General features: G+C 48.4%; 1 protein-coding gene across 3 annotated transcripts in view; it reads right to left on the bottom strand.

The window, feature by feature from the left end:
- The window catches only part of TNFSF10 (TNF superfamily member 10), a 211,492-nt gene that overhangs the window by 150,784 nt on the left and 46,796 nt on the right, over window positions 1–13,912 (bottom strand). The window contains exon 1 of one of the 3 annotated variants that reach the window (XM_069618736.1): window positions 11,392–11,589. The exons of 1 other annotated variant lie outside the window; for it this stretch is intronic. In XM_069618736.1, the coding sequence (XP_069474837.1) occupies window positions 11,392–11,514 (123 nt within the window). In that variant the 5' untranslated portion in view covers window positions 11,515–11,589. Of the gene's footprint in view, window positions 1–11,391; window positions 11,590–13,912 lie in introns of those variants that run through there. One more of the 3 variants, XM_069618734.1, reaches the window with a different exon arrangement.

Raw genomic sequence — 13,912 nt, 5'->3', positions numbered from 1 at the left:
ACAGGTCTTCAACAATTAGGTAGTATGCAGAACGTGAGAGTGAGTCTCCCCTAGAAGCCCCTCCACCTCTCAGCCGAAATAGGCTAGGAAGAAGAGCCTCCAGGGAAAAACCCCAAAAGGGGAAAAAACCCTGTGGTGAGCTGCTAGGGTGCGAAGACTCCTGTGGCAGCAGTGGTGTCTTCTTAGTGCTACACGGGAACTTAGTGCAGGCAAAATCCCCCTCGTGGAGAACTCTAATGTAAATAGAATAAAGATTAAGAAGAAAAGAAAATACCACAAATGTATAATAAATCTAGGAGTGGAGGAAGGGCTTACCCTGGAGCAAATGACAGATTCCTGATTACTATCAGCCAAGTCGATAGTGACAGAAAAGTTACAGTGTAAGGACCCTAATAAAGCAGAGGGAAAATAGATTATGCTCAAAGGTGGTAGTCTCAATCAAGATAGAAACAGAAGAGCGAAAAGCAGAGAATATATAGCCTTATCAAAGTACCCGTAACTCTGTTGACATGAAGGGGTATAACGATCCAGAAGATTTAGGGCGGAAGACTGCAGAATATTCCTATGCCTGCTTCCTAACGTGTGACGAAGGAATGACAAAGTTTAATGGACCATGTGCAGAGTAGAACAAGCGAACTAAAGAATGAATCTCTAGCAACGTGACGCTACGCTCCGGACAAACCTTGAGAATAGGCTGGTTGTTGAAGGAAGTAACTATTAGCCACGTACGTACGAACAGTCACTGAAATTATCTAACAACGCAGATCAAAAGGAAACAGAAGAAAGTAAATTCAAGGGACTCCACGAAGGGAGGTACAATTCAAGAGCAAGTTTAAGAAGTAGGTAGATAAGCGAACTTACGGAGCGCTGTGCAACTCTGACTAGAGAAGCAACGCATCGGTCTGATGTTCGAGTCTCCGGATATGTGATTCCGGAAGTTGGGGGCGTGGCTACCCGCTCGCAATGAGAGTCGAAAAAGACTGAAGCGTTGCCGGTGATTCCCGGCTCCTCCATGTTGCGGGGGGAAACCGCATACATAGATGCCTGTAAAGGCAGAGACGGAGAATCCGTTAGAAGGGCTGTAACAGATGGGCCATATTTTGGGGTGTTGTGCGGTGGATCTTGAGAGAGGGTTGTGTACCTTGTTGTGACAACTGGGCTCATAGAGATGGGGTAGCCTGGCTCGAAGTCTAATGTTTCTTTCTGAGGTCGGACAGGGTGCATTTTCTGCTGGGGACATGGTTGATGCAGCAGTATGAATGGTGAGGTAAAGTAAGGGTATGAGGAGGTATAGTAGTGTGGCCGTCTGATTTTTGCTTTGGCACATTGTACAGTTTGGGAGTGGACTGAGGGTGGAGGGTAGATGCCTAGAGATGCCACTGGTGGCTGGTAGTGGGCATATATGCTACATGCAATGTTCGGGCAGTAGGGTGAGTTAGGGCTAGTCCAGCATCGAGCAGTCAAGCGTGTGTTAGATGTGATATTCAGTTGATAGTGCAAATCAGGGCTAGTCTAACGGTACAGTAACAGGCAAGCAAATGCTAGATGCGACATTCAATTGATGGGGCAAATCAGTGCTAGTCTAGCGGTAAAGTAACAGGCAAGCAAATGCTAGATGCAACATTCAATTGATGGGGCAAATCAGGGCTAGTCTAGCGGTAAAGTAACAGGCAAGCAAATGCTAGATGCGACATTCATTGATGGGGCAAATCAGGGCTAGTCTAGCGGTAAAGTAGCAGGCAAGCAAATGCTAGATGCGACATTCAATTGATGGGGCAAATTAGGTCTAGTCTAGCAGTAAAGTAGCAGGCAAGCAAATGCTAGATGCGACATTCAATTGATGGGGCAAATCAGGGCTAATCTAGCGGCAGAGTAACAGGCAAGCAAATTCTAGATACGACATTCAATTGATGGGGCAAATCAGGGCTAGTCTAGCAGTAGAATAGGCAAGCAAGTATATGCTAGGCAGGCAAGTATATGCTAGATGTGACAATCATGTGTTAGGGTAGCGAGGCGCTGATGTGGCACTGCAATAGCAAGGCAGTGGCTATGGCTAAACAGAGTGTTCGGTTGTTGTGGTAGTTAATGCTTGGAGCAACATTTGAGGTGTGGGTAGGCCAGGGACTAAGATCAATAATGGTGGTTCCAGCAGTAGATTAATGCAGGCTGGGTTTTAGAGGAGGTTGTAGTATGGGTGGGTGCTAGCGGTGCACGTGCTTGTGGGCTGGTCACAAGTAAATACAATAAAGTAAATAAAGTTGCAAATGAGGACAATGTTTCACAATAGGCAAAGAGAATTTAAAGCATGTGCTGGTGGCTATTTGGGACAGCGTCTTAGCAGTGTGGCGGCAGGTAGAGCGGGTGCATGATGGCTGTAGTAAGCGTTAGTGGCAAAACTGCAGAGATGAAATAGTCAGAGTTCAGGTGACACAATACCTTATGCTGAGGTAGTGCAAAAGTGGTAGGGTTTTGCTGTGCAGAGTTCCTAGCAAAAGAGTCAGGCATAGACAGGAAGTGGCCTCAGATCGATGGCCTTTGCAGCGATGGCCGGCTCACGCCTCCCGGCGTGCTATTGACCAATATGAGGGCAGTCAGGTTGCCTTGCAGTAGCTGGTGGTGCTGGGTGGGGAGGAGGCAGTGCATGGAGCCTAGCGACTCCAGTCATCCATCTTGGAGCGGGGTGCTCTGTGCAGTATGGTGGGGGAGCACGGTACACGAGGTGCTCTTTGCCAGTAATAGCAGCCGATTCTGTGCTGATAGCGCCGTGTGGCAGATGAGGCGGGCGTGGTGCGCGTTGTGGCGCTTTTTATGCAAAATATAAACCGGCACAGCCAGGATGCTGTGTGCTGTCTTGGGGGTCTTACCTTGACGGAGGGAAGCTCCTGCTTCTCCGCCCCAAGGGGGGACACTGCTCCGGGAGTGTTGTTGGGAGCTCCTGCTCCTTTAGCCTGGTCGGGATAAGTGGGCAGGCTGAGACAGGAAGTGGCCTCAGATCGATGGCCTTTGCAGCGATGGCCGGCTCACGCCTCCTGGGGTGCTATTGGCCAATATGAGGGCGGTCAGGGTCAATGGCAGTAGCTGGTGGTGCTGGGTGGGGAGGAGGCAGTGGATGGAGCCTAGCGACTCCAGTCATCCATCTTGGAGCGGGGTGCTCTGTGCAGTATGGTGGGGGAGCACGGTACACGAGGTGCTCTTTGCCAGTAATAGCAACCGATTCTGTGCTGATAGCGCCGTGTGGCGGATGAGGCGGGCTGACCACAAAAGTGATGGGTGGAAGGTTTCGAATGAATCTAAACCACTGGCAATTGCTCTGGGCAACCTTCCACACCACCGTTTTTTAGCCCGTCTGCGCCATTGCAAAAGGGGACCAGCCATGTGCAAATCAGTCAGCAGCTCCCGCCACCGAAGGTAGCAGCCCAGCCCGAACTGCTAGGCCAGGTCACCTCTGCACAGAAATCCAAGCAACCCCAGACATGTTTCGGCCTTGTTGGACCTCCTCAGTGAGGTGCAGCCTGGTTCCCTATAGCGCAGCGAGCAAGGGACCCACGTCTGGGCATACCCTCTCTCACAAGGAGAAACAAACTGACCACAAAAGTGATGGGTGGAAGGTTTCGAATGAATCTAAACCACTGGCAATTGCTCTGGGCAACCGTCCACACCACTGTTTTTTAGCCCGTCTGCGCCATTGCAAAAGGGGAACAGCCATGTGCAAATCAGTCAGCAGCTGCCGCCACCGAAGGTAGCAGCCCAGCCCTAACTGCTAGGCCAGGCCACCTCTGCACAGAAAACCAAGCAACCCCAGACATGTTTCGGCCTTGTTGGACCTCCTCAGTGAGGTGCAGCCTGGTTCCCTGTGGCGCAGCGAGCAAGGGACCCACGTCTGGGCATACCCTCTCTCACAAGGAGAAACAAACTGACCACAAAAGTGATGGGTGGAAGGTTTCGAATGAATCTAAACCACTGGCAATTGCTCTGGGCAACCTTCCACACCACCGTTTTTTAGCCCGTCTGCGCCATTGCAAAAGGGGACCAGACATGTGCAAATCAGTCAGCAGCTGCCGCCACCGAAGGTAGCAGCCCAGCCCGAACTGCTAGGCCAGTTCACCTCTGCACAGAAAACCAAGCAACCCCAGACATGTTTCGGCCTTGTTGGATCTCCTCAGTGAGGTGCAGCCTGGTTCCCTGTGGCGCAGCGAGCAAGGGACCCACGTCTGGGCATACCCTCTCTCACAAGGAGAAACAAACTGACCACAAAAGTGATGGGTGGAAGGTTTCGAATGAATCTAAACCACTGGCAATTGCTCTGTGCAACCTTCCACACCACTGCTTTTTAGCCCGTCTGCGCCATTGCAAAAGGGGACCAGCCATGTGCAAATCAGTCAGCAGCTGCCGCCACCGAAGGTAGCAGCCCAGCCCGAACTGCTAGGCCAGGTCACCTCTGCACAGAAAACCAAGCAACCCCAGACATGTTTCGGCCTTGTTGGACCTCCTCAGTGAGGTGCAGCCTGGTTCCCTGTGGCGCAGCGAGCAAGGGACCCACGTCTGGGCATACCCTCTCTCACAAGGAGAAACAAACTGACCACAAAAGTGATGGGTGGAAGGTTTCGAATGAATCTAAACCACTGGCAATTGCTCTGGTCAACCTTCCACACCACCGTTTTTTAGCCCGTCTGCGCCATTGCAAAAGGGGACCAGTCATGTGCAAATCAGTCAGCAGCTGCCGCCACCGAAGGTAGCAGCCCAGCCCGAACTGCTAGGCCAGGTCACCTCTGCACAGAAAACCAAGCAAGCCCAGACATGTTTCAGCCTTGTTGGACCTCCTCAGTGAGGTGCAGCCTGGTTCCCTGTGGCGCAGCGAGCAAGGGACCCACGTCTGGGCATACCCTCTCTCACAAGGAGAAACAAACTGACCACAAAAGTGATGGGTGGAAGGTTTTGAATGAATCTAAACCACTGGCAATTGCTCTGGGCAACCTTCCACACCACCGTTTTTTAGCCCGTCTGCGCCATTGCAAAAGGGGACCAGCCATGTGCAAATCAGTCAGCAGCTGCCGCCACCGAAGGTAGCAGGCCAGCCCGAACTGCTAGGCCAGGCCACCTCTGCACAGAAAACCAAGCAACCCCAGACATGTTTCGGCCTTGTTGGACCTCCTCAGTGAGGTGCAGCCTGGTTCCCTGTGGCGCAGCGAGCAAGGGACCCACGTCTGGGCATACCCTCTCTCACAAGGAGAAACAAACTGACCACAAAAGTGATGGGTGGAAGGTTTCGAATGAATCTAAACCACTGGCAATTGCTCTGGACAACCTTCCACACCACCGTTTTTTAGCCCGTCAGCGCCATTGCAAAAGGGGACCAGACATGTGCAAATCAGTCAGCAGCTGCCGCCACCGAAGGTAGCAGCCCAGCCCGAACTGCTAGGCCAGTTCACCTCTGCACAGAAAACCAAGCAACCCCAGACATGTTTCGGCCTTGTTGGATCTCCTCAGTGAGGTGCAGCCTGGTTCCCTGTGGCGCAGCGAGCAAGGGACCCACGTCTGGGCATACCCTCTCTCACAAGGAGAAACAAACTGACCACAAAAGTGATGGGTGGAAGGTTTCGAATGAATCTAAACCACTGGCAATTGCTCTGTGCAACCTTCCACACCACTGCTTTTTAGCCCGTCTGCGCCATTGCAAAAGGGGACCAGCCATGTGCAAATCAGTCAGCAGCTGCCGCCACCGAAGGTAGCAGCCCAGCCCGAACTGCTAGGCCAGGTCACCTCTGCACAGAAAACCAAGCAACCCCAGACATGTTTCGGCCTTGTTGGACCTCCTCAGTGAGGTGCAGCCTGGTTCCCTGTGGCGCAGCGAGCAAGGGACCCACGTCTGGGCATACCCTCTCTCACAAGGAGAAACAAACTGACCACAAAAGTGATGGGTGGAAGGTTTCGAATGAATCTAAACCACTGGCAATTGCTCTGTGCAACCTTCCACACCACTGCTTTTTAGCCCGTCTGCGCCATTGCAAAAGGGGACCAGCCATGTGCAAATCAGTCAGCAGCTGCCGCCACCGAAGGTAGCAGCCCAGCCCGAACTGCTAGGCCAGGTCACCTCTGCACAGAAAACCAAGCAACCCCAGACATGTTTCGGCCTTGTTGGACCTCCTCAGTGAGGTGCAGCCTGGTTCCCTGTGGCGCAGCGAGCAAGGGACCCACGTCTGGGCATACCCTCTCTCACAAGGAGAAACAAACTGACCACAAAAGTGATGGGTGGAAGGTTTCGAATGAATCTAAACCACTGGCAATTGCTCTGGTCAACCTTCCACACCACCGTTTTTTAGCCCGTCTGCGCCATTGCAAAAGGGGACCAGTCATGTGCAAATCAGTCAGCAGCTGCCGCCACCGAAGGTAGCAGCCCAGCCCGAACTGCTAGGCCAGGTCACCTCTGCACAGAAAACCAAGCAAGCCCAGACATGTTTCAGCCTTGTTGGACCTCCTCAGTGAGGTGCAGCCTGGTTCCCTGTGGCGCAGCGAGCAAGGGACCCACGTCTGGGCATACCCTCTCTCACAAGGAGAAACAAACTGACCACAAAAGTGATGGGTGGAAGGTTTTGAATGAATCTAAACCACTGGCAATTGCTCTGGGCGGATGAGGCGGGCGTCATGCGCGTTGTGGCGCTTTTTATGCAAAATATAAACCGGCACAGCCAGGATGCTGTGTGCGGTCTCGGGGGTCTTACCTTGACGCAGGGAAGCTCCTGCTTCGCCTCCTCAAGGGGGGACACTGCTCTGGCAGTGTTGTTGGGAGCTCCTGCTCCTGTGGCCTGGTCGGGATAGTCTTGTCACAATACACCTGTGACAGTGTAGCCAATCAGAATCCAGAAGATACATTAACCACATGGAACTGGAGCATGCATCAGAGCAGAGCCGGTAGCTCTGTAGGCTTGATTAAAGCAAAGCATGTGACAGACATCCAGGCCACGACTGATGATGCGCAGGAGGTGAAAAGGCAAACATCTGAATTCGACACTGCAGACAGATTGACAGAAGGGGGGATTTTTCTCCCAATCCAATCAGTCTCCAGATTCTCCCAGCCCCTACTCCTGACCAGGCACAGCTCAGTGAGTAAATGTATCTGCTGTAGATTTGATGTGTCCGAAATAGTTTATATTTTTTATTACTGGAAACCTTCAATACAGGGCAGATGTACCATGGAGTTGGGTATGCGTCCATTGTGTATGTTTTACAGGAAGTGAAATAATTGTATTTATCTGTTCCCTGTTAAAGGCCTTCACGGGACATGGTTTTCATGCAGAGAGTAAGATTAGTTCTTTACTAGCACTAAATGCATTACTGTTCAGTGAGCACACATCACTGTGCAGCTGTGACTGACAGGAGTAATAAAGCTTCCCTTTGCATACCTGAAAAGTTCTACATGAATAGCAGCGGGTTTTCTTGTTCTTGTTCACCCCCTGCTCTCCCACCATTGTTGATTAAGCACTCTGAAGCCAGACAACAAAAGGCAGAATTGCCAAGTCGAGGCACGTGTGTCATAACACCAAGAGCCAGTGCCATGTCCAGGGAGTGCCCTGTGGTGGCACGTGCTACCTCTGAAATCTGATTGGCCACCCTAAGTGCCACCCCAGTATCCTAAATGATGTTATGTTATGTTAATGGCAATGTGTAAAGTGCCTTTCACCCTCATTATGTATGTGCGCGCTCGTACTTCATGTCACCCCTGCAAAAGTCAGTGCCCCCCACTTGAGCCACTCCAGTCAAAAGAGTGAAAAGAGCATGCCGTTATGTGTCTACCTGCAAAGTTAATTATATCTCCTGAGCTTATGAAAACACAAAGCAATAAACGTGACGGCTGACATTCTGCTTCACTTGTGCAGGTGTCGCCTGTTTGACTAGAATAAAATATGCAACATACGACTTTTGGTGTTGCTGAGCATTTACGGCCCCAATATCGATGACCCCGAATTCTACCTCCAACTAGTCCCCGCTAGCCAGCTTACCCATGGTGCCGATACTATGGGGGGGGTGACTTCAACACAATACTAGATGTAGACCTTGACAGATCTGGCTCCAGACCCTGCCAACTCTCCAAAGCAGCCTAAACCATTCTGACGTCCCTCCCCCGGTTGTCCATCGTAGACTCATTGCGACTGCTAAACCCAGAGTCCCGGGCATACTCCTTCTATTCTTCAGTCCATGACTCCCATTCCAGAATTGATAGGTGGCTGATATCGGGCTTACTGGGGCAGTTCGATTAAAACTCGCGACTTTGACCACTCCCATGGAGAGTGGGGGATTTAATGCCCCCAACTTCCCCAAATAATGGCTGGTGGTGCAGGCTCAGTTCGCTTCTCACTGGTTCAACCCACAGGACCTTCCTCCTCATGTCAGACTCGAGAAAATGGCAGTCAGTGACCAAGATGTCCGCTCCCTAATCCCGTTTCCCCTGCCGGCAGTATTGGAGTCGCTGGACCCTGTAGTCAGCACCTCTCTGGTCCTCTCCAAAACCTGGAAACTACTAGGCATCCCCACCCATTCCACGGCGACTTGCCTCTATGGAACTTCCTCCCTGGGGTCCCTGGCCTATCACTATCCATCACACGCCGCTGGGTGACACTGGGCTACGAATCTATCCGTGACACCTTCGAAAATGGCAACTTTATCGAGTGGCCGGACCTACCACCCGCTCTTAGACCAAAGCCATCCGCGTGGCTTCAATACTCATCCCTCCAGAAAAAAAGCCCTTAAAATCAGATTCCCTGATTTCCCTGCACTACCTCCCGATGACCCATTGGTCGCAGAGCTTTGTGACTTTAGCTCCTTTAGAGGAAAGGTATCCCGACTATATACCCTATTGCAGACCAGAACAACCCCTCCCTTTGACAATCTGAAGCGTAAATGGGCGCAGGACTTAGAGACAGAAATGTCTGACGACCGTTGGAAACAGATGTGCGCACGCACTCACAATGTGTCCTTTAATTCCCGTTTTAAACTGATCCAGTTCAAAGTCCTACAACTATACCATCTCACTCCTACCCGGTTACAATACATATCAAGGGACCATTCTCCCAGATGCCCCAGGTGTGGAGCTGACAACGCCACATAAATACACATGCTTTGGCACTGTTCTAAACTTACACGGTACTGGGAAGCGGTATGTGCTACCGTGGCAGCCATGCTGGACTGTACAATCGTCCCCTCCCCTTCATTGTGTCTCTTCCATGATCTCCCTGGCCTGGGTCGTGACTCCAAAAAACTGGCTGGCCTTTGCATGCTATTGGCTGTCCGTTGCATTTTACAATGCTAGCTTCATCCTGCTCCACCCACACACACACAGTGGCTTGGGGCGGTTACCTGGGCATCGGACACAGAAGAGGCCTGGTCTAACCAGCAGCCGACACATTCAAGGCCCAGGAATATCTGGTTGAAGTTCCGCTCCTACATGGCACCTGCTGATACAGACTCTGACGATGCATCCCCTGTTCCCTGTCCCTCCACGCCCAACATGGCCTGAACTCTTGATTATCTGGCTCCTACTGGCACGCTGTAGCTCTCATGCTTATTACCCTGGAGTCAAAAAAACAATGCTGTGACCTATTGATTTGTATTGTATCTGACAAATGCTTGCCCCATTTTGGGCCTCTACCTGTACTCGTTTGTGTCATCAAGCTGAATAAATAAATTGAAAAAAAAAAATCTGTTTTACAAATTCTGCTTTTGAATGTGTTCACTGATTCTAGTCTTATTTTGTTTTATTTAGGATCAGTTCTATATACATGTATGTTTCAATTATATATGTATTTTTAACAAACTTTGATGTATGATTTTGTTCTTTGTTTTTTCTTTCTTTAGCTAAATGTATCAACAATAAACTCTGATTCAACTGTAGAGTACTCTTGCTGTGTTGTTCCCTTAGTGACTCGTTGAGCACAAAAAAAGCCCTTCTCCTTAATTGTATTTTAAAATAACAATGAAATGAAAATTGTTCCAAATGTGGATTTTTTCCTTGTAAATTAATCCGTATTGAATTTTCTACCCCTAATCCACATTTGCTCCAAGGAGTACTCCTATTGTTTGCATTTCAACAAACAGGAAGTGGTCATTTCCTCACAACACCACTTTATCTTTAAATCTTTTATTAGAAGGAAAGAGGGATCCAGGCCAGCTTAAACACAGGTGAGACAATGTGTGCCCAATTAAAGATTGTACTTTACAACACACCGTGGTTTATCTCAGTGATTCACATTACATGTAGCCACATTGCCCCCAATGACGCTGAAGCTCCACGCCCTCTGCCACCTCCAAGCACCGGCCAATGGGCGGGCGCGGGAGGGGCTTAGAGAAGAAAAGCAACAACATCACCTGGAAACGAAACTCTGCTTCTTGCAGAGGTCCCTCCCTCATCGTCACAAACGCACTATCAAAACACGGCTCCGAAAATAGTTGTCGATGGGGGTTTCCCAATGAAAAACTCGTTGAGAATCAGGCCAAACACGTTACAGAGAAACCAACACATAACACATTTTAAAACCTGAGAGAAAAGCAATGTGATCTATGAAAACCGAAAAGAATGCTCCCGATTTTTTTAGCTTTTGCGTTAGACTCGTTGACTGCTTATGAACTATAAATGATAAAAATGCTGCACTATATACATTTCTTAAGCATAGCCTACACCATTAGGTAAACCATAAAGAAGAGACCTGGTGCCCGATTGATTGCACTTTTAGCACGGTGCAAAGTGGCCTTTTCACTGGTGCAGAGTCACTTTGCACTGCAAAAATACACGTTGCACTGCCCTGTGAATGAGGCCGGTTGTTGGCATTGCAGAGTCACTTTGCACTGCAAAAATACACTTTGCAGCTGTGTAAAGTCATTTTGAGCCTCGCTAAACGTTCCACCATCGTGCCCCTGAGGCGGCATTACAGACACTTTTCACCGCTACAAGTGCAATCAGTATTGAGGACAAAAATCGCTCTGGTGCAAACAAAACATATTCTTTCGTTGCATTTTTGCTCCTGGCAAAAGGACTATGATGATCATTGCGATGGTGCAAAAATGCATTTAGTATGGGATTCCCACCAAGGCTATTTAAAGCACATTGTGATATCACAGTCTCCAAAACACGGTCTTATGTTGTACATTAACATGAGTTGATAATGATACATACATACTAAAAAAAAACTACCTTAGGTGTTAAAAAACAGCGAAAAGGGACCTTGAGAAAGAAAGTTGGTTCTAAGACAAAGGATAGTAGCGAGGGAGCGAGGGCGCGGCAGTCACGGACCGAAAGAGAGAGAGAGGACGGGCGCCAACGTCTGGCAGTGTCTTGGGTCGTCCTTGGGGGTTCACCCCCGCCGAGACCTGCAAAGCACCCAGGCGCAGCGAGTCACTTACCTGTTGCAATTCGTTTGTGAAATAAAGGATTGTAACTGCAACGCAAATCGTCTGCAGCAACACGGCTGCAATAAGCACAAGTCCACATGTCTGGCTAGGACTGGAGACTGCCATGGCGGTCATGCTATCCAGGGGCTTGTAGCAAGTAATGCGCACAGAAGTTTGAAGTTGTTGTCTGGCTTGCGAGTGAATGCACCCTAGGCGGAGCTGCTTCCTGGAACAGCCAGAGGCTGTCAGTGCAGAATTTCCTTGGCTTCAATCCAATTTACACGGGAAAATGTCAATGTTGTTGTCTGCAGAAAATCAGGCATTTGAAAAACTAGAGGTTATGTAGCAGCCTGTGCCGGACCTATTATATACAAATTCACAGTTTATCTTATTTTTTCACGTGCAAACACTTCTAGGACGGTACAGAAACTTTGCACTGGTGCAGGTGCAATTAGCATTAGTGAAAATATTGCCCTAGTGCAAACACATTCTTTAAAAGCATTGCACTACCACAAACATTGTCAGAGTGCAAAAATGCATTGAAAATTTAAGGTCCTGATTCTCAAAAGTGTTTTGTAGTGGGAAAGTCACACGCTTTGTAAATCAGTCTTTATGAGTGGTATTGCAGAAACGTTGCACACGTGCAAGTGCAATTAGGACAAAGGCAAACAGTCCCAAAGTTCAACAAACACTATAATGCATTTTTGCTCTTGTGAAAAGTTCTAGGACCAAGGCAGACAATTCCCTGGTGCAAAAATGCATTGACATTATATTTGTTTTCCACTCGGGCAATTTTTGCCCTGCTGATAATTGCACTTGCACCAGTGCAGACTTTCACTAATATGGCCCTATGGTTTTTGCATTAGGGCCTTTTTTGCCCATTTATTAATTGCACTTGCGCTGATGCAAGGTTTCTGCAATATGGACATTTAAGTGTATTGCAAAGTTTCTGCACTATAGCCCCCATGCCTTATCCACATTTGCACAAATTAGACAGGTATTATTGTTCATAGTTTCTCAAAATGCACGCACACGTTGCATTGGGTGAACAGCAGAGAAGCTTTCGAAAAAGTATACAAAGAGATGTTGAAGATTCTGATTAGAAAAATCTATAATAATTTTGTATCACATCATACATTTGTTGTTGTAGTCGTGTAACAAGTGCATGCATGCCCACTTTTCTTTTCTTATTGAAACTTGCTTGTAAAATGAAAATCGTGCAACTAGTCAATCTGAATATTATGGCAAGATACCTTATGGCATGGTTCTGCAGCATGTGGCTCTGCAGATGTTTTGGCCTGTAACTCCCATCAGCTCTAACCAGCATAGTCCATTTTTTTATTTTATTTATATAGCGCACAAAACCCAGGCGTATCTAGGCGTTTAATGGTGAGGGCTCATGGCAGTCATAATCAACATTTATTTTAATTTGTTTTGCTTATAGCGCAAACCTAGCTCAAGAACAGCAGAGCACTTTAAAGCAGGATTGTGCCAGAATTGAACTTGGCATTTTATGCAGTAACGCAGTACTGTTGGTGAATAGAGAGAGGGCTTTTTATTCTTCAGGCAGGTATCGTTGAAAGATCATCATTTTTTGTGCTTTGCAGAAGTGGAGGATGGTGAGGTAATTGGAAGGATTGAGTTCCAGATGATCGGGGCTTGGCAGGAGAAGGACTGCTTGCAAGTCTTCTCTTTGCGGGCTAGCTTGGACTCCAATCTTTGAACTCCAACTCATCTTGGATATCTGTGTGCAGCCTTCAGCACAGGTTCAAGTCCTGGCAGCGCTGATTCCCTTGTAAAAGAGCCAGTAAACAATCAACATGCAATATTCTGGAATTGTCTATTGTGCTAGTTTACAATGTAATGTTGCATGGTCTTGAACAGCTCTCTTTCTACAATTTTGATGAACGCCTTATAAGAAATTACACACATTGCCCAGCCTATGACCACGTTATATGATTTTAGGTGAGAAAGAATAATGTACTATTATTCAATTCGTTAATAACTTAAAATAACTACTTAACGCTCCATATACTCTTTGTCCATAATGGTTTTTAAATTACTGGTTTGTGTGTTGCTACTTTACAAACTATCAATAATGCTAATTAGAAGCAGCGTTACACGAAGAGGAACGCTTTTGTGGAATTGGCTAGAGGCGGAGCCTGCACCGACATGCTGGAGTCAGCTGACTGGTCACATGACCAGCACGAAACCTGGAGGCGGGACTACCACGTCTCCAAGGCAACCGCAAGCATTGCAGGAAAGGAGATGTCACCCTCCTGGCCATGTAGACGTGAGCAGAACGTGCGGGCATAACCCGCGGGGCCCCATATGTAACAGTAAATATGAGGCAAATGTTTACCAGGAAAACTCTGACAAAAGTGTTGGGCAGTGTAATGAGACAGAGCAAGTGATTATTTAAGAGTTTGGTGACTTTGGACGCATCAACAGAAAAACAGCGGACATTTTGGAGAACATTGAAAGACTGAGATATCTGCATAGCAGGCCAAAACATCTGGATGGTGACAGGTTG

Source organism: Ambystoma mexicanum, chromosome 10 (genome assembly GCF_040938575.1).
Source record: "Ambystoma mexicanum isolate Mex_15411 chromosome 10, UKY_AmexF1_1, whole genome shotgun sequence".
In the NCBI taxonomy this organism is placed as follows: Eukaryota; Metazoa; Chordata; class Amphibia; order Caudata; family Ambystomatidae; genus Ambystoma; species Ambystoma mexicanum.
Note: the sequence above shows the minus strand (reverse complement) of the source record. Positions and strands in the feature narration are given on the sequence as shown.